The 23289-nt window shown below is 42.2% G+C and overlaps 3 protein-coding genes across 4 annotated transcripts in view; 1 reads left to right on the top strand and 2 right to left on the bottom strand.

Annotated features, from left to right (window-relative positions):
- Window positions 1-23289, top strand: part of LOC306929686 (crystallin J1A-like) — a 163672-nt gene that overhangs the window by 99594 nt on the left and 40789 nt on the right. The gene's annotated exons all lie outside the window — the stretch shown is intronic.
- klhl40a (kelch-like family member 40a) lies at window positions 2228-6974 on the bottom strand. The gene is made up of 6 exons (XM_079510205.1): window positions 5581-6974; window positions 5159-5319; window positions 4855-4962; window positions 3834-4019; window positions 3036-3185; window positions 2228-2368 (listed from the first exon to the last, which is right to left on the bottom strand). Exons 1-6 carry the CDS (start codon window positions 6700-6702, stop codon window positions 2257-2259), a joined length of 1839 nt encoding a protein of 612 aa, XP_079366331.1. The 5' UTR covers window positions 6703-6974; the 3' UTR covers window positions 2228-2256.
- The window catches only part of hhatla (hedgehog acyltransferase like, a), a 14022-nt gene continuing 715 nt past the window's right edge, over window positions 9983-23289 (bottom strand). Inside the window, exons 2-13 of one of the 2 annotated variants that reach the window (XM_079510273.1) lie at window positions 22356-22489; window positions 19784-19851; window positions 19559-19672; window positions 17730-17750; window positions 17277-17471; window positions 16440-16649; window positions 15761-15932; window positions 14222-14366; window positions 13667-13702; window positions 13315-13516; window positions 12360-12501; window positions 9983-10840 (exon numbers count right to left, since the gene is read on the bottom strand). In XM_079510273.1, the coding sequence (XP_079366399.1) occupies window positions 10692-10840; window positions 12360-12501; window positions 13315-13516; window positions 13667-13702; window positions 14222-14366; window positions 15761-15932; window positions 16440-16649; window positions 17277-17471; window positions 17730-17750; window positions 19559-19672; window positions 19784-19851; window positions 22356-22461 (1560 nt within the window). In that variant the 5' untranslated portion in view covers window positions 22462-22489 and the 3' untranslated portion in view covers window positions 9983-10691. The remainder of the gene's footprint in view (window positions 10841-12359; window positions 12502-13314; window positions 13517-13666; window positions 13703-14221; window positions 14367-15760; window positions 15933-16439; window positions 16650-17276; window positions 17472-17729; window positions 17751-19558; window positions 19673-19783; window positions 19852-22355; window positions 22490-23289) is intronic. The other variant, XM_079510274.1, reaches the window with a different exon arrangement.

Genomic DNA, 23289 nt, shown 5'->3' with positions numbered 1-23289 from the left:
TATTTTACATATAGTCTACCCTGCCTGGAGTATTTTACACATAGTCTACCCTGCCTGGAGTATTTTACACATAGTCTACCCTGCCTGGAGTATTTTACATATAGTCTACCCTGCCTGGAGTATTTTACACATAGTCTACCCTGCCTGGAGTATTTTACATATAGTCTACCCTGCCTGGAGTATTTTACACATAGTCTACCCTGCCTGGAGTATTTCCAAGATATTTGTTTGCATGTAAAGTAAACATATTTTGGAGGGAACGGATCTTGGACTGTATAGGCTGAGAGGCCCACATACTTGAGCGTTGACCTAAAGGGCCCCATGGCACTGCCACTGACCCCACTGGCCCTGTATGTAATCTGGTCATGACGAGTGAGCGTAAAGTGTTTCTTTATGTAAGATTGTTTTAAAGGGCAGATTGATTGCAAAGTGTTTTAGAACAACGGGACATAAAGTTAGACACAAAAATAAAGCGAGCAAACACATTTAACTGATGTTTCTCTGCGTGCGTGCGTGCGTGCGTGCGTGCGTGCGTGCGTGCGTGCGTGCGTGCGTGCGTGCGTGCGTGCGTGCGTGCGTGCGTGAGTGTTTGTGTGAGAGAGAGAGAGAGAGGAGATTACTTTCCCATCCTTTATGTGGCCAGTGGGATGATGTTATGCACTCTGGTCCATAGCCCTAATGACCTTGCTGGTAGCAAGGGGAGTAGGGCTAGTATGGACCAGAGCTAGCACAGTCCCTATATAGCTGGCTGCTCCTGACCAACACTCGAAGATGTGATGTGGAGCAATGAAAATGTATGTTTTGGCTCCCCCTAGGGTTATATTAAAGTACTGCAATTTTCAATTTCACATTAGGCCATACTGACAGGTTGTTTTCAGCTGAAGTGTTGGTAGCCTTTAGTTTATGGCATGTTTATGGCGTTTTCTTTCCACATATCGTTGCTGTCGGGAGGAAACCTCATAACTCCATTTTTGAGGTTTTTGATTTTTTTTGTGGCATAAATCAGTGCTGTTGAACACCCTTTACGTCTGTGTGTTGTTTCGAAAATATTGAACCAATGGAAAGTAGTAAAAAGTGCTTTGGACAAAACCTCTTAACTCCATTGGACCCTCAAACGGTCTGCTAAAGCAACTAACTCCACCACCTCTCCCCCTCTCATGGAAGTAATTGACAATATATAAACTCACAACACCAACTTTGATGAGGCTGTATTGCTTTGTTTTAAAAATATAATGTTTTCTTAATTTCCTGAAAAATATACATTTTGGAGTTATGAGGTTTCCTCCCGACAGCAGAGATATTTTCATAGCACATGACTGGAGCTGGAGCACTAATACAATGTCATCTTGACTATGCATGCACAAAGGCGTTAAAAGTAAAACTTATTTTGCAATCTGTTAATAACAATCAATCAATCAATCAATCAATTCCAATAGATAGCACACAAGCAGTCAAAATCCCTGAGTGAAGCTCCTCATTTGGTATATACCGCTCCAACCGCAACAGCAAACAGTAATTGCACATCTTTTGATGAATTGAACAAGGTGGACCCTCTTGTAAACAAGTGTAATGCTTAATTGGGTCGTCCACTCACAGTTAACAGTCTTTGTATTGAGTTTGTGCTTGAAGTACTGTAATTCTGCAAACTGTTAATAAATATTTCAATCAATCAATCAATCAACACTGAAAGAAAAGCAATGGCAGCCCATCATCTTTATTTCTACCTCATGTAAATCAAACAGTTCATCAAGAAAAAAAAAAGGACAAAATATGTAACAAAAATGATATACAAATACGACTCGGGTCCAGGTACAGTTTAGCTTTTTGTACAAGAAAGACATAGTTTAACAACACTGTACTTGAGGAATTACCTTTTTGTTCTCTCGTTGGGTAAAATAATGCATTCTGTATGCATAACACTACACTGCGCCAACAGAGGCCAAATAAATGTACCCTTGATGTTGCTAGTTTGGGCCTCTGAAATTAGAACAGATATTAGCCTATACATATTATGGTAATGGTGATGTTTTAAAGAGGCATCTCACCCCAAAAAGCTGCTTTCTGAAGCATGTAAATTCACAAAAGGCTCACTTGGTTACTTAGCACTTCAGTCATTTGGGATTCTTATAGGAATTCAAATTCAAAACAACAAAAGCAGTGAATATCCATGGAAAATCAACCACGCGGAGGAAGGCTATGAAGACATGTGATGTTGTTGAGATGTATAGCATGATGATGAAATGCCCCGCAGCTCAGTTACAACTTGGTTAGACGCAGCGTATTGAGACGGACAGGAAGAGTTGTTGCTCCCTCTGCGTAGCGAATCTCTCTCAAAATCCCATTCCAGCAGGTCTCTGATTCATCGTACCTATGGGAGATTAGAAGAGCATGTTCTAATATTGTATAGGGCTAAAAGAAAAAAACATAGTTTATTACTGGCGCAACGTTTTGACCTAACCACACCAAAGGGTCAAGACGGTTTTAGTGTTATATGTGGTCTTGTTGCAAATGTCAGTATCATGTAATTATGCTCTCCTCTGACTCCTGTGTCAATTATCTAATGTGATCCTGGGCTCTACACACCCCCCGCCAACCTGGGGAGAGCAACGGACTTGAACTCATGCTTCCTTCCTTCATGCATGAGTGTCCAAGTTGGGAGTTTCCCTGGTTGGACGTAGCGTGTGGAAGGAACACGTTATTCCAACCAGTTATTTTCCCTTCCATCAGGCGCTCCGGATGGCCAGGGGGAGGCAGTTTAGAGACCAGGATTACTGCATGTTTTTTGTGAGGGTATACCTACCCTAGGGGACACGGGGAGAACATGCAAACTCCACACAGAAAGGCCCTTTTGCCAACCCGGCCTCGGGTATGGGCACTGATGACGCGGAGGAGAGGACACGCCGCCAGCACCCACAGCGTCCCCACCCAGCGGGAATCGAACCCAGGACCTTATCTATCCTAAGTATCTATACTTTGACTCAAGCACTGGGGTTCATGTACTTTGTCCACCACATGCCAATAACAGCAACGCTCACCTCCAGATGTCGTTCATCTCTGTGGGGACAGGCTCTGGTTTCCCTTCACTGGGCATCATGGCGAAACCCCCTATAGCGTACAATTCACCCCCCATGGACATCAGGTTGAGGGAGCTGCGCTCCTGTGGAAACTCTGTAAACTCAGACCACCTGTAGAATGACAACGCAAGCACGCACGCACGCACACGCACACGCACACACACCACATAGATGATGAATATTGAATAAGGAACCAGTGCTTTCTAAATTATATCAGCATGCATATGTTATAATATGATTGTTTCATAGCTACCATTTGGCCGTATGAATGATACAGCATGCATCTCATAACTACTATCAACTAGTCTATGAATGAACTATTAGATGTTGGCTTGGAATCGCACAGATTGTAACCATATTCATACTTTTGTCAAAAGGTAGGGGCTGGCATTAACTTCCTGACTGAACTTGCTCTGCGCATGTCTGTGACAGGCACGATGCTCATATCTACAAGCTCACAATGCTTTGCAATGCACCGCATTGAGAGCTTGTAGATCAGCTATAGAGGGTATTCGCGTGACATCATCATCATACCCGGAAGTTATGCGGGAACGCTTACTTAGTGGCAAAAAAACAACTTTCTGGCCTTGACGGCCCATACATCCAAACGATTGATTGCATTAAATGACATTAAACTAGGCTACTTTATGCATGCGCATTCCCTCTATCTTCCTGGTAGATGCATGTGAGTAATGTAAGTAAGCACCCACCCTGGGAAGATACCCCAGTTTTTTTATAAATAAAACAGAAGAGTCTCACTTGTTGTTGGCGATGTCATAGACCTCCACTGTACTTGTTAGACCTGAATCTGTGACGCCTGTCACCACATAGATCTGGTCCTCGTGTACAGTGATGCCGAACAGGGAGCGCGCCGTCTTCATAGGAGCCAGGTCCTTCCACTCAAACTTTGTGGGGTTGTAGACACACACCCTCTTCATGCATTTTCTGCAAAGGACAGAACGATGGAGGGATAGAATGGAAAGGACAGAACGATGGAGGGATAGAATGATGGAGAGGACAGAACGATGGAGGGATAGAATGGAAAGGACAGAACGACGGAGGGATAGAATGATGGAGAGGACAGAACGATGGAGGGATAGAATGGAAAGGACAGAACGATGGAGGGATAGAATGGAAAGGACAGAACGATGGAGGGATAGAATGGAAAGGACAGAACGATGGAGGGATAGAATGAAGGTCACTCATCATGATAATGTAAGACTCTACGGGCTCCATTTTCGTCACCGCTAAACCCCATATCCCTAAACTTCTTCTCCTTTTTTTTACTATTTTGAAAAACATTTATGAATAGTTCAACTAGCCAATCTACATTGACACGTTGTGAGCTTGTAGAATGGCCATTTTAACTATTCAAAAATGTTTTGCAAAATAGTAAAAAAAAAAAGGCAAAGAAGTTTAGGGATAAGGGGTTTAGCGGTGACGAAAATGGAGCCCGTAGAGTCTGTCATTTGGAATAAGATATCCAATGTATGGACGACAAAACAAAACAAACAATTGAAAACCATTTAACACATAGTATAATGCTGTAGGTTAAAATACATTGATAAACAAAAGGAACCTGATGAAGATCCCAGTAATCAAAACGTTAGTTTGTCAGAAATAAAGCCATTGTTGGTCCTCCTTAGTTGACAAAATAGTAACAAATATGAAGCTGTTGACAACTCGGTGACAGCGAAGCTGATTGAGAGTGGAAATATACCGAACATTGTAATTCAACTTTAAGCTGTAATCAACACTTATGTCAATACGTGCCACATACTTGCTCTCTGACTTTCCTCCCATGACATACACAAGACCATTGTGTGACACAGTTCCATGTCCGTACACAGCGTAAGGTAGAGGGTCCGACTCCCCCCATTTGAATGACCTGTGAAAAGAATAGAATATAGCCTCATGAGTCATGAGTGATGACTGTGTACAGTTGCTCTTCCAGTCTGTCATCTGACTGACTAATCATGTACTGTTGAAATAGAAAAGTCTAACCAACTGTTGATGAGAACAACAATCTGTTCACTTTCTATTTAAGGCAATGGATGGATTGTGACAAACACTATTATACTTACTGTCTGTCATAGATCATAACTGAGTCTAAAACATGGTCTCCCTCCTTCAGTTCCTTGCCACCCACGACAAAGATTGAGTTTTCTGCTTCAGTCATCCCAAACAGACACCGGGGGTTGGGTAGAGAGGGCATCCCCAGCCACTCAGAACTCACTGGGTCAAACTGGGATCAAAGGAAGAACACAGAACTGAATAATTATTTTCAAATTGAACCTATTTTTTTTCCATATATGCAACACAAATGACTGTATATAGCTTTGTTTAACTTAGAGAGTGTAAATATACTTACCCAAATGGACACGTAATCGTCCAATTTCATTGATCATCAACATCATTTTGTTCTCACATTATTATACACTGGATGGTTATGACAGGGATGTTGGATTAAACATATAATATACTACTCATCATATTATATATTCACCTGTAGGAAGTAGGAGCTGTATGGCTCATCTTTGTCCTCCTCGTTGTAGATGAGTCCTCCGGCCACAAACACCTGGTTGTGCTTGGTCACTAAGCTGCAGTGATTCTTGGGAATTTCTGTGGACTCTGAGGCCACAAAGCACTCGTTTGCAACCGGGTCATAGGCCACCGTACCTGTGTCACTGATCATCAGCACCAGGTCTGTCTCAAACATTCCGAACCGCGGGTTGTTGTTGAGGATGCCAGGAAGCAGCCCCTCATCTTCATCCTCCTCGCTGCTGCCCTCTCCCCCCGACGCCCCCTCGCTCCTGCTAGGTTTCGTGGGCTTCGGGAGGATATCGTTGTATGCGTCCTTGATGAGCTCAAGTTCCTTCTTGACGTCCTGGTTTAACCGTATGTGTTTGTGGCACTCTACTTTGGTTTCGAAGTAATCCACGGGTATCAGCCGGAAACGGACGCAGTGCAACAACTCGGGCAGGTCAGCCATTCGCTCTTTCTCGTCGTGTGAAACCCACTCCATCAGGGACTCGAACACCACCTCCTCCCGGTCCACGTTCAACGTGTCCAAGGTGATGATGGAGGCCAACTCAGCCGGGCCGAGTTGGAGAAAGTCCTGGTCCCTGACAATAACCTGGTACCGTTCGCAGATGAACTCCCTGGCGTCCACAGCGAGCCTGGGGACGTCGAGCAGCAGGCCAAGCCTGAAGATTGCCAAGCAGTTGCCCAGCACCAGCTTCTCCTGGAGGTAGGACACACAGGCCGAGAAGATGGAGGGGATCTGGTACATGTTTGCCACCATGAAGATGTCCTGGACATTCTCCTCTGTGAGATTGATGTCAGAAGTGTATAAGTATCGCAGGATCGGGCCCATAACTCCCGGTTCCACGTCTTTGAGGACAATCTCGCGCTTCTTGCTTTCCTCCAGCTCTGACAGAAACATGGCCTTGAAGAAGGGGCTACTGGCAGCCAGCACCAAACGGTGGCAGGGAAACTCCTTGTCCTGGATCTTGAGAACACAGTCCACAAACTTGTCGTTCTCCAAGAGGTCACAGAGGCCGTCCTGAAGCAGGGTCTGCTGGTACATCCGTGGCTGCTCGATCGGGTCTATGGTCATGGCCGCCATTTTGTCCTGTCTGCTTAACCCGGGTTGCGGTTTCCTGGGAGGGAGAGCTTTTGGAAGAGGGGCACCCTACTCGAACCCCACGCCAGAACAGCACTGCCTCTATTCACAGAGCTGGGTTTACTGTGGCTACTCTACTCTCCACCGGCAGGCTGCTATAGCTGCAGCTGTCTCTGGACATCAGTCACACTGCAAGTCAGAGGGTATTTATAGACTGGGTCCTCACAGAGCTGAGGAATCCATTTTGGTGGAGAGGGAAGATGGCCTGCAGTCCCACTCCTCCAGCACAGGACAGTCCCCCGCAAACAGCTGAATGAATAACCAAGTGCACCGGTAGGTGTCAGCATGTTAAATCCACCACATCCTCTCACCATTCGGCCTGGGGTCGGGTCCTGTTACTTTGATGAAATATTCACTCCACCTCCATGTCTCTCTCTCTCTCTCTGTCATCTCTCTCTCTCTCTCTCTCTCTCTCTCTCACTAATCTGGATTGGAAACTCTCAAGTGGGAGGATGAGTCCACCATATTTTTTATTACATTTGTTGTTATTTTAAAAAAAAAGCTTTTGTGAAACTTTTTTTTTAAAACAATGGTATTACTTAGTTCACAATGATGTTACAAGTAGGAATTAGCTATGATTTTGTGCAACATGTTTAACAGTTTTGGACTATATCTCCAAACAATCGCCATGCAACTTTAAAGACTCACACAGGCTCAACACCCCCTGTGATCTTTGGCAACCCCCAGGGGGGGGGGGGGGGCTGGGACCCCATGTTGGGAAACACTATAACAAAGGGACATCTCTGGAGTCATTTAATTGTAGACACATAATAAATTAAACATCCCGGCGGGCCCTGACACCAGCCTAGTCCAACATGTTTCAGGAATGTGGGATGAAACCATTACATTTCTCTAACTTTCACCCCTTTCATTGTGTGGATCTCCAATGTGACTTCATTTAACACAGGGCAATAGGCAGTGGTGGAAAGTAACTAAGTACTTTTACTTAAGTACTGTACTTAAGTACAGTTTTGAGGTATTTATACTTTACGTGAGTATTTCCAATTTCCAATACTTTTACTTCTACTCCACTACATCTCGGAGCCAAAATTCTTACTTTTACTTCACTACAATTATTTGACAACTTTAGTTACTAGTTACTTTGGAGATTTAAATTTTTATTAGAAAACATACATTAACCACTTCAACGCTATACATTTTGGCCATTTGAAAATAGCCGATTCTGTCATTCTGTAGCGTTTAGCCTATATTAATGTTGTTTATATTATTACTATTATGATTAATAATAATAATAAATATAGCTGCAAGCATCTATAAGACGGGGTCAAGCCCAAAAAGAAAATATAAATATACACAATGATCTATAAACATTGATGACTGAAATTGACAAGTAGGCTAATCACACTTGTGTGAAGTGAGTGGTGCTCTTTATCATCATATTCCGTGCTCAGCCAATCAAATCGTCATAAATGGGCTTTTTCCCATGTGGGTTTTAACTAGATTCTAGATTCTGTGGTTGACGATTCTGTGATTGGCTGAAAGGGTTGTTTGTCAACACTGTAGTCCCATTCGTATGGAAATGCAATTTCTGTGACGTGGCCAAAAAAGGCCGAAAGGTGGATAGAGAAAATCATAACAATTTACTCATCGAGCGATCAAAAGGACAAGGAAGGAAGGCCTTTTGACGAATGACTGTGAGCTCCAGTTCCTGAGGGATCCTTACGGCCCTCTACCATATTGACATATTTTGTGAAAAACAATAGCACGTACAGAACTGCCAAGACTGCTAAAATGGGTCTATGCCAAAAAGATAAAAGCTATACGCAATATTGAGCTAAACATCTCCACAACAGGAAAGAATCTAGAATAATTAAACATACATGTAAATGCTTTCTACATTAAATAACGAACAATATGGGGTTTGTAGCTGTTCTTGAGTTTGTGATGTGGCATAATTGCCATGATTGGGACTGGAGACTGGAGGTGACGTCAGCTTTTTTTGTTATGCTGATTGGCTGAAGAGGTTGTCTGTCAACGCTGTAGTCCTGTAACCAGATACACTGACAATTCAGTATACCATAAAATGGTATATCTACGTGTAATACAATTACTCAGACATTGTTATTCCAACAGGTTTTTAATTCTTTCATCTTCACATTGTAACAAATTGAACCCATCAGAACTAAAACATTCTCTTTTGAAGTGATGATGATGTGTCAAATCAAATAAATGGAACCGTTGAAATAAACAGTCAAAATAGAAACATTTAAAAATAGAAACTTGGAAAAAAGGAGAGAGAAAAAAAGAAAGAAAAAAAAGTATAGCTGTCAGCAGGGATTTTCCTGTGTGTCTGTGGAAGACACACAGCAGACCTTTAGGAGACAGGCAGAGTGCAGCTGGCCCATAATATTCCCTGCTATGCTGTGGCTGTTACCTTTCACAACAAACCCAGGGCCCCGGCCGGCCTCAGTGGCATGTACGTTTCCAGCTCATGTGAGAGGGGGGAGATAATGCAGAAATGTCAGTCACACCCAATCTCTTGTAGGAGATAACGATAGTGGGCGTAAAGCAGCCATGCGCTCTCTCTCTCTCTCTCTCTCTCACTCTGCTGATGAATGATGCACGAAAGAGAGATAGGCCTCACTCAGACCTTTACTGCATTGCTGTATGCTTGTTGGATGAATGTTGTGTAGTGTCATGGCCGCCCCAATGCATTTCCAATGGAAGTCACATGGTTTGTAGTCCACATTTTGGACTACAAGCTGTTGTATGGCTTTCAGCTGTGTTTCGACTGCGCCCCTCCCCCTCATACAACACAAATGTTGTGTCAAACCATGTGACTCCCATTGGAAATGCATTGGGGCGGCCATGACACTACACAACATTCATCCAACAAGCATACAGCAATGCAGTAAAGGTCTGAGTGAGGCCATAGCGAGAGAGAGAGAGAGAGAGAGAGAGAGAGAGAGAGAGAGAGAGAGAGCCATGCTGTGTTCAGTGTGGATGAGTCTCAGTGCTTCAGCTGAGCTGAATTAAATTTTGATCACTTTTAAATGGAAACATCACTCATCGTCAGTATGTTCTATATCAAGTCCAAAGTGCACTGCCGGCGGGGGCAATGGCTGTTTACCTCTGAACAGCACTCAGTAAATCAATAGAGACCTAATCAATCTGCAATTTCAATCTGGATTAAGAGCGTCTGCTAAATGCCTAAATTGTAATTGTAAATTGTAATGTTGATTCTGTGGATTTTCATCCACATATGCAGCAGGATTTGCATTTCTGCTTTTTGAAACAGTAGAGCAAAATACGACACAGTAGCCGACGGACAATATGGTGGGCGGACAGTCGTCTGAGCAGAAAACGCTACGTGATTATGCAATGTGAAATGTGAAAGTGTCACCTTTGTTTAGAGTTTATTCAAGTTTAAAACAGTTTTTGAAAATATAAGAGTTGTAATACTTGGGTGTAATAATTGTCTGAGGTAAAAATGGAGGCACCCTCAACTCAAAAAGAAACCGAAGAAAGTATGAACATTCATCCATAATTTGAGTACATTAAAAATAGATTCAAAAAACAACAATCAAAAAAGGACCTAGTAGGAGTTCCATTACAGTACTGCATCTTCATCATCAATATATTATTATCTCTGTCTTAAAAATATATTTTCCATGCCTATGATCTGATAATCAAGTGTCTGTTTTTGGATACATTATAAATGATACCATTACCATTACACCATAAAATACAAAATGCACCATTGGTGGGGTTGTGCCAAAGAACAATGTGGCAGCTATCCACAGCAAGGGCACTTCAGGACATTTCACAGTTCAAAACCCTTGCTTCTGACAAACAAAAGCAACAAATGTGGACTTGTAAGCAAGACTTAGTTGTCTGGTTTCAGTCCAATTCCGAGGACCAGGCTGTCGTATACTGTAGGTAAAGTCTTTCAACCTCCGTTTCATTTAATTCTACTCTGCCTTCTCTTTGGCACCGTCTATCGGCTTGGCCGCGTCCGCCTCAGCCTCCTCCCGCAGCGCCAGGGTTCTCTCTCGTTCCTTCACCAGCTGCACGCCACAGTAGGTCACGAATAACACCGACAGGGTCGACACGGGGAAACCTGGAGAGAGAGAAGAAGAAGATGGAAGTGGTGGAACTTCATGGCTGGGTTAGCACCTTAGAGTATATATGAATAGAGACGGCACCCGGAGGAAACCCTGAGGCGAAATGGACATAGTGGCTGAATTTGGTATTGCAGCGCTGGGCCAAACTCATGAACGCGCTGGTCCGTTGACTATCATTGCGCACGTTCATGATGACACGTGAACGCTGTTTCATACGTGAACGCACGTGAACGCGTGCAATGATAGTCAACGGCCAGCGCGTTCATGAGTTTGGCCCAATCCATCCCAGAATGCACTCTGTTCCTACCCGGAAGGAGGAGTGAAATCGCCTCATGCACTTTTGAGCAACTTAATGCAAGTGGATGGGAGGAGAAATTCGGTGCCGTCTCTATTCATATATACTCTAAGGTTAGCACCTCTGAGGGCCCCTGGGCACTGAAGCACCTCTGAGGGCCCCTGGGCCCTGAAACACCTCTGAGGGCCCCTGGGCACTGAAGCACATCTGAGGGCCCCTGGGCACTGAAGCACCTCTGAGGGCCCCTGGGCCCTGAAGCTCCAAGGGCCCCCACGCGTGGACCCGTGCGCGAAATCTTTTGCGGTTTTGTGCAGGTTTTTTGGTTTTTGGTCGTTTCTCTGGCCTATTCCCGGCCGCCTCCCCACCCCAGAGTGACAGCCAGGCAGTAACAAACACGTCTTTTATTCCACCAGAAACACCTTTCCACCTGTCACCCGACCTCACACGGCCCAGCGGGCCCACCCACCTTGAACAACAGTAGCACATTGTTGCTGCTTTACACACAATTGTACTTTCCAGCTGCATTCTCATCATCAAAACACACATTTTGACTCATTTTGAATAGATAACAAAATGGGTGGATTGTTTTTTTGGAGGCCCCCCTGATGCCCAAGGTCCCCTGGGCCCAAATTGCCCTTATGGAAGATCCGACCCTGGGTGGAACCGAAGTGGATATTCACATGATGCAGAGGTGGCATTTCAGGACAATGAGGACATTTACGACTACTTGGGCTTTTGAGTGCTAATTGACACGCCCCTGGCTTCTGGTGACTGATATTGTCCTGATGCACGAGGAGACGGTAATTTCTTGCTTCGTTATTTCATTATGTTAATATTTCTGTCATGTAATGTTTGCATCTAGTCCATCCAAGACATTCATGCTTCAAATAACATTAAAAAAATGATGGAATTGTCCTCATGTATTAGATGGACAATGTCAATCAATCAATCAATCAATCACAAGAACTAGGAACATGTTTTCAATGAATCTAACATGCTTAATGTTATAGACTGGAAATTGTGGAATTTGAAGTTGAATGAAAGTATATAGGAGCTATTAGGGGACGTGTCAATATGACAATATAACAATATGACACGTCGTCTGAGTATTGAATCAAGTAACTTGAATACCCGGCGATAAACTTTCATTGACCGGACCCAAAAGGAGAACTCTAAATAGAAACCTTGTCCCTGTTCACTATATCCAACGAGTTTCTCACCTTTGAAAAGAAGCCTCTTTGCCACTAATTTGGCAAACTCCAGACTGTTGAGAGACAGTACGTTGAACAGGATAATTAGCCAGAAATTGCCAGCGTTGAACACACCCCTGATTCTGCGCGACATGCCTTCACCCATCAGACCCTGAAGACAGATGAGACAGGAGGATTGAATACATTGTATTGAACAGTGTGTATAGATGAGACAGGAGGATTGAATACATTGTATTGAACAGTGTGTATAGATGAGACAGGAGGATTGAATACATTGTATTGAACAGTGTGTATAGATGAGACAGGAGGATTGAATACATTGTATTGAACAGTGTGTATAGATGAGACAGGAGGATTGAATACATTGTATTGAACAGTGTGTATAGATGAGACAGGAGGATTGAATACATTGTATTGAACAGTGTGTATAGATGAGACAGGAGGATTGAATACATTGTATTGAACAGTGTGTATAGATGAGACAGGAGGATTGAATACATTGTATTGAACAGTGTGTATAGATTCCAGTGGTTTTCAACCAGTGGTCCTTGAGGGGGTTCCAAGTGGCCCCCAGCTAAAGGAAGGAGAGTTGGTAACCAAATGGACCCTATTAGATGTTTAACTCTTGAGAGTGAAAAATGAAACCATTATGGGTCCATTTGGTTTCATTTTACACTCTCAAGAGTTAAACAAATGATATGTATCTTGACGACAGACATCTACTATGACATATTGTTGACGTATAGCCCCAAATCTAAGCAAGGTTTCAGTCCCATTGACTTCCATGTTGAACATGTTCCATTATAAAATTAAAGATAAATATTTAAAACTTTGGACTGATCAGTCCAGCAGCAGTTTAGAAAGATTAGCTGCAGATTCACAGACACAGAGACACGCACGCCCGCCCGCACGCACACACGAAATATGCCTTTTTTCATTTGATTTTTTATGATGCATTACTCACCTCAATAGTGGAGAATGGAGGAAAGGAGAAAAGCTTGGCCACCCACAGCTCAAAGTTGAGACCAAAGCAGTTGAAGAAGGACCAGAGGTACACCAGTTCACATGGTCCAAGCCACAAGGTGGTGACAGCAAATGTTGCGATGGTTGCCAGCAGCTCCTTGAAGATCTGGTCATGATTACAGCCGATGAAATCGTAGACATATCTGTTGAACAAAACAACAAGGGAACATACTCAACCAAACTGGGAGGAATCAATTTAACGAAGAACCATGTGTAGATCGAAGCATCTCTATTCGCTTTCAATGTCAATTTGAGAATGTAATATCTGTTGTTCAGTTCAATCAAACACTCACTTGCACAGCCACTCGTTGATGCCTCTGTCAAAGTGCCTATAAGAGGAACACATAATGTTGTTAATGTCATGACAGAATTTCAGTGTTATGGATTCAGGAAAACATCTACCATTAGCATGTGTTCTTCTTAACCACTTTTTGTGGAACATCTTTGAACATTTTTGAAAACCTTTGAACATTATCGGCTACAATGACATGACCTGAATTTAGGACACCAGTTTGAAAGTAGTTAAGAACCCATTTAGACCTGAGGACGATTCTACAAATGTCTTCTAAATCTTGACAGTTTTCTGAAAAACCCTCTGTTTCTATGTCAGTGGTTCTCAAACATTTTCATGTCAAGGACCCACAGAATTATATGTATGTGTAGGGAAACCCCATCTGAAAATATGTTGTTCCAGGGAACCCCCCAGAAGCAAACATATGAGTTAAAACGTTCGCTGTGAAAGAATATATATTCAAAGATTTGCACACATTTTCACGATATATATATAAAACAGAGATTCATTATCATACTAAATCAATTACTCTTAATTGGTTCCCATGGACACTTACGTTTCAGCGAAGACGTAGAGCATGGTGATACACTTGGGAGGCTGAGGGGGATCCAGGTGGTCCAGTCTAGACACGGTGTTAATGATGCCAAACATGACCGCTGCCTTCACCCAGTCATACACCAGGTTGGAGTAGGCCAGACCACCTGCCAGAATGAGACAAAGACTGAATTATGTTGCTGCCTTCACCCAGTCATACACCAGGTTGGAGTAGGCCAGACCACCTGCCAGAATGAGACAAAGACTGCATTATGTTGCTGTTTGTTTTTTTATCATAACTTCCTTTTGTACCTTTTTAGTTTTTGAGGAGTTTTTGTGTTCGAGTGTACCAAATTTGATCCCAATCTTCCGCCGTAGTCTGACAACCCACCTCTTCAGACTCCACCATGGCCCGTAGCACTTACCCGCCCTAGCCCCTTAGATAGCACTTTTTGTAGACTTAGATAGCATTTGATACAGACTTATAGCATGTTATGTAGACAGCACTAGAATTGCATTGTATGTAGTCATAGCACTTCATAGTACATATGTATAGCATAATATAGTATATATGTATAGTTTATTATTATATGTATAGTTTCATTATATAGAAATTCCACTGTTACGTTCTTAGCTTACACATGTTTCATGATAACAACTTTTTATGTATGCTTTTTGTTCTTGCTTAATGTAAATCACTCTGGATTAAGAGCGTCTGCTAAATGCCTAAATTGTAAATTGAGATGATTTGATTGGCTGAGCACGGAATTTGATGTATGATGATGTATTGTACGATGATGTAAGAGTGCCCCTCACTTCACACAAGTGTGATTTTTTTAAATCTAAATCATTTATCCATGTAATTTTCAGGGCTTAAAGTTCTCAGTCCTGGGGACGGATTTCAGTCCTGAGGATTTCATAGGGGTCATTTAACGAGATCAGTGCAGATTTGCAAAAAATCTTGTTCAGTCATGGGATTTCTTTTTTGGCTTTAAGCCCTGAATTTTCTATTTTGCTCCATGAAACCTTAATGAAGGAAGGTACAGCGTCACTCTTTATAGTGTTTCCTGTAAAATTCTATGCTTGATAAAACTTTTCCAGATAATGCCTTTGACTTACAGTAAAGGGACGATGTCATGATGTTGACGTGCTGTTCGGTTGATGGTTATTATATTCTATAGAAACAACAATATTTATGATATGATCAACACCTTTATCTCTTCTCTGTGTTCCTACAAGTCTCATGATGCTTCATCTGGTTCACAAGTAACGGCCCAGCACACTTTTACAGTCTATTTAATAGACTCTATTACAACCTGAGTCCTAGTTTTGGAAGTCAAGATTGCTATTCTGCCATAAACACGTCCGGTGGCTAAGAACCACAAAGTAATTATTCCTAGACATTTCAGCTCAACTTGGAAGGAGTTTCAGAGACAGAGAAAAATGCTCCGATTTATGGCTGCTAATGTTCTATTAATCCTACAACAAATACATACAGGTCACGTTTTAAATGTTAAAAGAAACGTCATTTAGATATATGCGTTAAGAACACCACACTGACCCAGGGACCAGTCAGACAGTTGTTTGACCAGCTTCATGTCACTGGGGATGGTCAGGATGTAGAGGTAGTGGAAGAACACGTCCACCACCAGAATGACTCCCAGGTGCAACAAGGCCCGGGAGGTGATGTTCCACAGCTCCCTGTCCTTACGAGTCAGCTTGGGGACGTTAGTCTGGGAGGACATAGAACGTTGAATTACTGCTATTTTTATACTTATCTATGCTCTGATAAATGATGCAAACCTTGCATAAAACAAATAGAAATCTACTCAATTTCACCATAATGTAGACTGCACTGTGTAATAGAGACAGAGAGAGAGAGAGAGAGAGACAGAGAGAAAGAGAGAGAGAGAGCATGGAAGCCAACATACGCTATTGGGTTTTGTACTAAAGTTCTAAACCAAGAGAAATGTACCCTTTAGCTTTTAAGGATCGGTCCTCTGACTCCGTTTGCACTTTATATGAGCAGAGAACGTGACGGAATCTTAATGTGCGTCAGCCTTCACCACGTTATAAATACTGTATTGGCCCGCTGCCTTCAAATGACCTCACAGCTAAAACACACGGCCGACTAATATAAGCATGGATTACAGTAGTGTGGAGCGTTCCTATCATGATGTGAGGAAAGGTGACGGTGGTTCCAATTCCTCAACATAATCCTTGAGGGAGATTAAACTCACCTGAGCATGGAACTGGTCAAAGGTCATGATGGGCCCGAAGAAGAAGAACGGGAGGTAGAAGTTGTACTTGAGCAGGTCACCCAGGGTGTAGTTGCCATCCTTCTTCTCGCAGTTCTCCAAAGCAAAGCTCATACCGCGAAAGATGGAGAAACCAAGACCGCCATAGAACAGGACATCTTGCAGGTCAAACGAACCGGTCACCAAGGCTGCCTAAAGATGGACCCAGACATCAAACAGGACGATGTTCAACGTCTATCGTACAGAACAGACACTCTAGATAGAATTCAACTTCAAGTTTCAACCCACATCTAGCCGACAGATGCTATTAACCCATTTTGGGCGGGAACCCCTTTTGGTGTTAGCATTATGTTATGCTTTAGCTATTGAAAAATAGCAGATCTACAAGCTCATAGCGCGCCACCGAGTGGCGCGCTACGAGCTTGTAGATCTGCTATTTTTGAAAAATCGAAGAACAACTGACATAGAAACATAGCTTTTTCAGAAAACTATGATTATGATATGATATGATCAACACCTTTATCTCTTCTCTGTGTTCCTACAAGTCTCATGATGCTTCATCTGGTTCACAAGTAACGGCCCAGCACACACATACAGTCAATTACAACCTGAGAGTCAGACACTCGTACAGACACTCTAGATAGAATTCAACTTCAAGTTTCAACCCACATCTAGCCGACAGATGCTATTAAAAGGCTACAGCTAGCTTAATTTGTTGCTTCGGTCTTCCAGTCTTGAATTTCGATATGTAACAACAGCAATCTGTTCATAAGTATAGCGTGAGGCTTACTGAGATTCCACCACAAGGAGCTAACCTACCTGCCAGGCGTTATATGGCTCTAGCTTGATGGAAGCCAAAGTGGCCAGGCCTGCACCGAAGCACATCCACTTGGACTTGACCATGGCGACGCTGTAGAGTATGATGCAGTGAGACAGCACCAGGGCCACGTACGTCCAGCCCATCGTGACCAGGACCGCCAGAGCGCCGTACAAACCGAAGATCAAGGGTCTGTGCTGTGGGTGAGTAGGAGCCAACGTCAATGTGGTGTTTGAACATCATCGCTTGTACCATCCAATATATTATATCCATACTGCAAAACTACAAACAGTGAGTGATGTTAGTACTACAACTACTGCGATGAGACGGTCCGGGATGAACAGCAGATTAGTGTAATGTTACAAAGTAATATACCATTCCACGTATCAATGCTTTAGATGATATGTATAATGGCATGGGTTACAGAAAATGCATATGACGTTTTTTGATGTTACCTTACATCCATCAATACCAATCTTCATTGCAATCATGAAACAAGACAGAAAACATGTTTAAAACATTTTGAACTGTTTTAAATATGTACACATATTTATTGAAAGGTTATTATTGGCACACTCAGCAATATAGATCATCTCTATCATTAACTTATCATTAAACGCATGCATGTTATATAAAAATGACATTTTCTAATGGCATTCAGTGATTTAACTTAATTCAAATATCACTTCTTTTTTTGTTTTGTTGTGATACTCCTCCCTACTATAGAGTGTGCTGACCATATAAGGAGTTCCTCCCTGTCCCCACTTAACCCCTGGGGGTCAAAAAACCTTAGGTTTCGTTTTTGGCTAGGTGGCCAAGTCTTCATCCAATCAGGATAGAGAGGGGCCTTCCACCAATCATGATCGAGCGGGGGCGAGCCTTGGTGTGCGTGCTGTTGGCCTGTCACGTGTCCCCCCACTGTAGTGCGTGCATGTGCACATCTTGTTACCGGGGTGGACCGGGGGGTTTTCCAAATAACCCAAATCACTGAATACTCCTTTAAGTTTTATTTCTTGACGACAGAATAGTGATTTCCTGTAAGAGTTCCTCTCTGTGGGCCTCCTAAGAACTCCCTTTCTCCCATCTCTCTGTGGTAGAACTCCCTTTCTCCCATCTCTCTGTGGTAGAACTCCCTTTCTCCCATCTCTCTCGCGTGTCCTTTTTCTATCTCCCCAAACAAGTATGTCCACAATAATCACACTCTGCCTCAGAGTTATCTTAACTTCTAATCACTAATCAGCAGTTGTGATCTAGACATCTATGCTTTGAGGGAGTAGATCGAGTGGAAGACACGTCAGGGCAGGGAGTGAATATTCTCCACATAATCTAAATAACGGCCAACAGTAGAGCCTGCTTTGTAGCCAGACTAGCCGGACTAGCTGGTTAAAAGCATAAGAACATACACATTTTGCATTTAAATATTTCTATGACATGCGTCAAGTCAAAAGGTGTTAGGGCAAGGACGGCACAATTTTGTATTATTATTTAACCAAACATTGTTAATGCAAAATCATTTGGGATATGGATACTGTTTATTTATTAGATGTTTACTCATAAGGCCAGCGATACTATGCAGTAACTCTGACTCATTACCCTGTGGAGTACTTTTTTTGAGTGGTGTAAACCACTCCTACGACTGGCTTTGTTTGTCTGTCTGTCTGTCTGTCTGTCTGTCTGTCTGTGCTCAAAAAATGAGCATGGTTGCTACGGTCACCCAGTTCACCCGGGTGTGATTTCATTACGTCAGACATTACGTCAGACCACAGCTGATCAGTCTATATAAGACCTTACACCACTCAGTTCACACGGGTGTGATTTTTTAAATACATTAGGAATTTGGAACACAAATAATGTCCCGATTGCAGTATATACAACATAGACTCTTCCCATGATTTATTGTGCACTCCTTGGCCTAATGTTGATAAAATTGCTTCTATATAAACTATAGTCCACTACTTCACAATGCATGCATATGCAACACACAACACATCACACAGAACCTGTGTTTTAACTTTCATTGGAGAAATGTACAGACATGCAGATAGATACACATTATATATTATTGTGTGTGTGTGTGTGTGTGTGTGTGTGTGTGTGTGTGTGTGTGTGTGTGTGTGTGTGTGTGTGTGTGTGTGTGTGTGTGTGTGTGTGTGTGTGTGTGTGTGTGTGTGTGTGTGTGTGTGTGTGTGTGTGCGTGCGTGCGTGCGTGCGTGTTGTGTGTGCGTGTGCACACACAGTCATGCATGTTATAAATAGTCCCACACTCATGCATGCACACACGTACCTTGGTAGCAATCAGGCCGCAGATCTTGGCAAAAATCACATGACCCGCGAGAGCGAAAAGGATATGATTGCGGAATGTAGAGAACCACATCGCCCATTCGAAGTCTGACACATCCTGTGAAAGGCATACGTTGCATAATATACGTGACAACAGAAGTAAAAGATACAGTGGGAATTAATTGAAAAATACAAAGAGAAACACAAACAAGGTAAAAGAGCTACATGCCATTTTTCTGCCAAAATAATGCCATCCTGGTTTCACGTGCTCTTTGAAGGCCTTCCTGTTTAGGTTCTCTGTAAGGAGAAAGATTTTACAGAATAACTAACAAATATTATATATTAATATTAAACGTACAGTCATTTATAGCAGTAGGATCTATGATGTAAGGCTTCTGAGTTAGTAGTTGCTATGTTCATGTTTGGCAACATTCTTGTGTTAATGTTAAAGATGGTTTAGATGATTTTTATATTTTTCCAGTTTTCATGTGTTCATGAGGTGACAGTACTTCATTAGACCCCTTGGTGTGGTTGTTATGTGCAATGGTGTCTTCCCTTTGTATTTAGGGTTTCTTCCTGGAGGCTGAAACCTTGACAGTCAAACGTGCCAATGAAAGAAACAGTGATATAGTGACATCACAATATCCTCCCCTCCCCCTTTATCATACAACCACAGCTGTGGGTGCGGATTCAGTTCAGGTGGATCACCACCCATCACCACCCACCAGGCAAACCAGGCATATACTTAATGAACTGGTGGTACGTGTGTCACATAAAAATTACAACAAATACTTTTTTTGTAAATATTCTTCCTCCTTATATAATAATAATAATAATATCTGATGATCATGTTTTAGGGTGGGAAAAAAAATCACGGCACTAAATTGCAAACGCCAAACATTGTGTAATATGCTTAGCACACATTTTCACAATCACCATCTTTCCTATATAATCACTAACAATTTAGGAGATGATGTTACATCATATAGACTCAGTGAAATGATTGAACTGTCTGTAAGCTACTGGAACAGGTAAGGCAGCAATTAGAGACTAGAGACACAAATACATTCCTAGGTTTGTGTTGTTGTTCCTGAACAACCTGTGTACAGAAAATGCATTCATAACAACCCAAATGGCTATTTAGACTGCAGTCTGATTCCTAAATGCACCAGTCGCTTCTACGTCTGACTTGTATGTATGTATGTATGTATGTATGTATGTATGTATGTATGTATGTATGTATGTATGTATGTATGTATGTATGTATGTATGTATGTATGTATGTATGTATGTATGTATGTATGTATGTATGTATGTATGTATGTACTGTGTATATGCATGTATATGGCATGGACAGCTGTACACAGCTGCAACGAATTCCACTAATTTAATTGAGAGGGATAGAGACAGCAGCCATGTCTGATCTTTTACACACAGTATTTGCAACACATGGGTGTGTGAGGCTGAGGCACCGCATATATTACTTCCCACCGTGTTGTGACATTTTTATTCACTAACCCAGACACTGTAAACAGAGCACAATACCAAATAATAAATCTACAAAAGCACTTGTTCTACATGGGGATCGGAAAGTCCCTGGTCCGATCCCTGGCTGTGTGTAGTGTCGAAGTGTGCTTGAGCAAGGCACATATATAGCGTATAACTGCAATGAGCAGGTTGATTGCCCTGGAGCAGGGGTGGGCAACTGGCGGCCCAGGGGCCACATGCGGCCCCCACCTTCACTTAATGTGGCCCTCAGGTTAATGTCAGAATACTGATATAATATTGGTTTCAGCTGTTACAATTCCACAACATGCAAACATGACCCGCTTTAATTACTTCTAATTTAGTAGCTCATTGCTTCAACACAAGTATAATTAAAGGCATTTGAAATTACATAAAAATGGATTCCAATTCAAAAATAGCAAAAATGTAAGATTTAAATTCGAGTATAGCAAAAATAGCCGATCTACAAGCTCAAAACGCGTCGCACAGTGATGCGTTTTGAGCTTGTAGATCGGCTATTTTTGCTACGACAGTAATATATGGCCCAGGGGGAGAGTGGAACTATAGTGGCCCTCTCCATCGTCAAAGTTGCCCACCCCTGCCCTGGAGTGTGAATGGGTGAATATAATTCACACTGTAAAGCGCTTTGGATAAAAGGCACTATATAAGTGTATGATTTACAATTATATTTATTTAAATAATAACTACATTGGATCGATTGTTTTACATACAAGGTTTCCCCTGGACAGAAATGACATAATAGTAAAAACCAACGACAATTTGATCCTCCCTGCAGTGCTGTAAGCCTCTCTGTCAGCACTCTGTCTGTGGCAACCAGATCCACCTACTGGCTATTACATAATTCATCTTTCATGTAAATCAGATTCAGTGCTTGAAGAGCCTGGCGGGCGGCATGCAGTGTTTTAGTGTCAGAATTATGCGAAATGTGGGTAAATGCTGGGTAGAGTATATAGTCTACATTACAATATAGGACTGTTTGTGATCCGCAGCCTAGGAACACGCTCTCTAAAACTAATTCTCCAGTAATGTTTTCATTCTCATAGAATGATCATAACATAAGCGGCTTATATGATAAGCCACTAATTGGACCAGGCAGTTATTATTAGCTTTCATTGTACTGTGGTTATAGGCTTTGCATGGTTTGGGGTGTACGGGGTGTACCCCCCCCACCCCCCAAACTATTCCTTTAGGTGAAAGTTGTACTAAAAAGTTGCACTAGACCCGAACAGGTCTTTCGGGAATACAGGAATTCTGTATGTGTGTCATCCACTCACCACTTGAGGCTTCCAATATCCAACTCCCTGCCCATGTCAAGGCCCCGAAGAGTACAGCCGTGTAGAGATACAGCTCATATCTGGGGAGAGCAGCCTTGATCCCCATTTTGACTCTCCAACTCTATTCAGCAGCCCTGGGATGAAGAGCAAATATTAGGCCTGAGACAGAATACACACAGTAGTATTAGGCACACAGGATATACTGTACACACACTAGTAGTATAGACAGGAAGGAACCTGTGCAATTATGATAATTTTACAATCTGTAAGACATGACTAAATATTAAAGTATGTTTTAATGTTACTGCATTATCATTATATTATCATTGTTTAAGAAAAAGCCTTTTGATACTGACTTTGTTGTGGCTATACTTTCAGACATTCTGTGTCCATAAGAAAATGGTTTTATTTGGATCTAGGCATTAGTTTACCGTATACTTAATATACCTGCATCCAGTTGAAGCAAAGCAATACAACAATAAAATATAATATTACATTGAAGATTGTGTTGTGTTGTGTTGCCTTGCATGCCTTCATTGCTTTGCTAAATAGTTATATCCACACATTTATTAAATCAGAGTACTTAACCCATGTGTATACAAATCATGCACCATAGGGTCTGCTTGGGAAAGTATATATTTCAATATACATATATATAATTTAAAGATCATAAACTCCCCAAACAATTAATTTAGCCCACTACATGACACGTTTTCTTTTCTTCATGCTTGATTTCAATGTCCGGCCTCTACAGTCCCATGAACAATGTTGGCCTTAATTAAAGTTAGAGCAACTGGCCCAAAACTCTTTCATTGAGTGACATTTCTAAGCGACAGGGCGGCCATGCATGGGGACTTTAAATAGGATTGCAACGCTCCGTCTCCCTCCTCGGAATCGGCACCGTCAGCTGCGCAACCCAACCTCTTCGTCTTCT

This window comes from Electrona antarctica (genome assembly GCF_951216825.1).
Source record: "Electrona antarctica genome assembly, chromosome: 1".
NCBI lineage: Eukaryota > Metazoa > Chordata > Actinopteri > Myctophiformes > Myctophidae > Electrona > Electrona antarctica.
The sequence above is the reverse complement of the archived record's forward strand: the minus strand, read 5'-3'. Positions and strand labels throughout refer to the sequence as shown.

What these genes read in the sequence shown, in the direction of transcription:
- klhl40a (XM_079510205.1), bottom strand. Translation starts at nt 6,702, where the DNA reads ATGGCGGCCATGACCATAGACCCGATCGAGCAGCCACGGATGTACCAG. An exon ending in ACAGCTCCTACTTCCTACAG is followed by an intron (nt 5,320 to 5,580) that starts GTGAATATATAA and finishes CTTTGATCCCAG; the next exon opens with TTTGACCCAGTGAGTTCTGA. An exon ending in GGAGGAAAGTCAGAGAGCAA is followed by an intron (nt 4,020 to 4,854) that starts GTATGTGGCACG and finishes TGTCCTTTGCAG; the next exon opens with AAAATGCATGAAGAGGGTGT.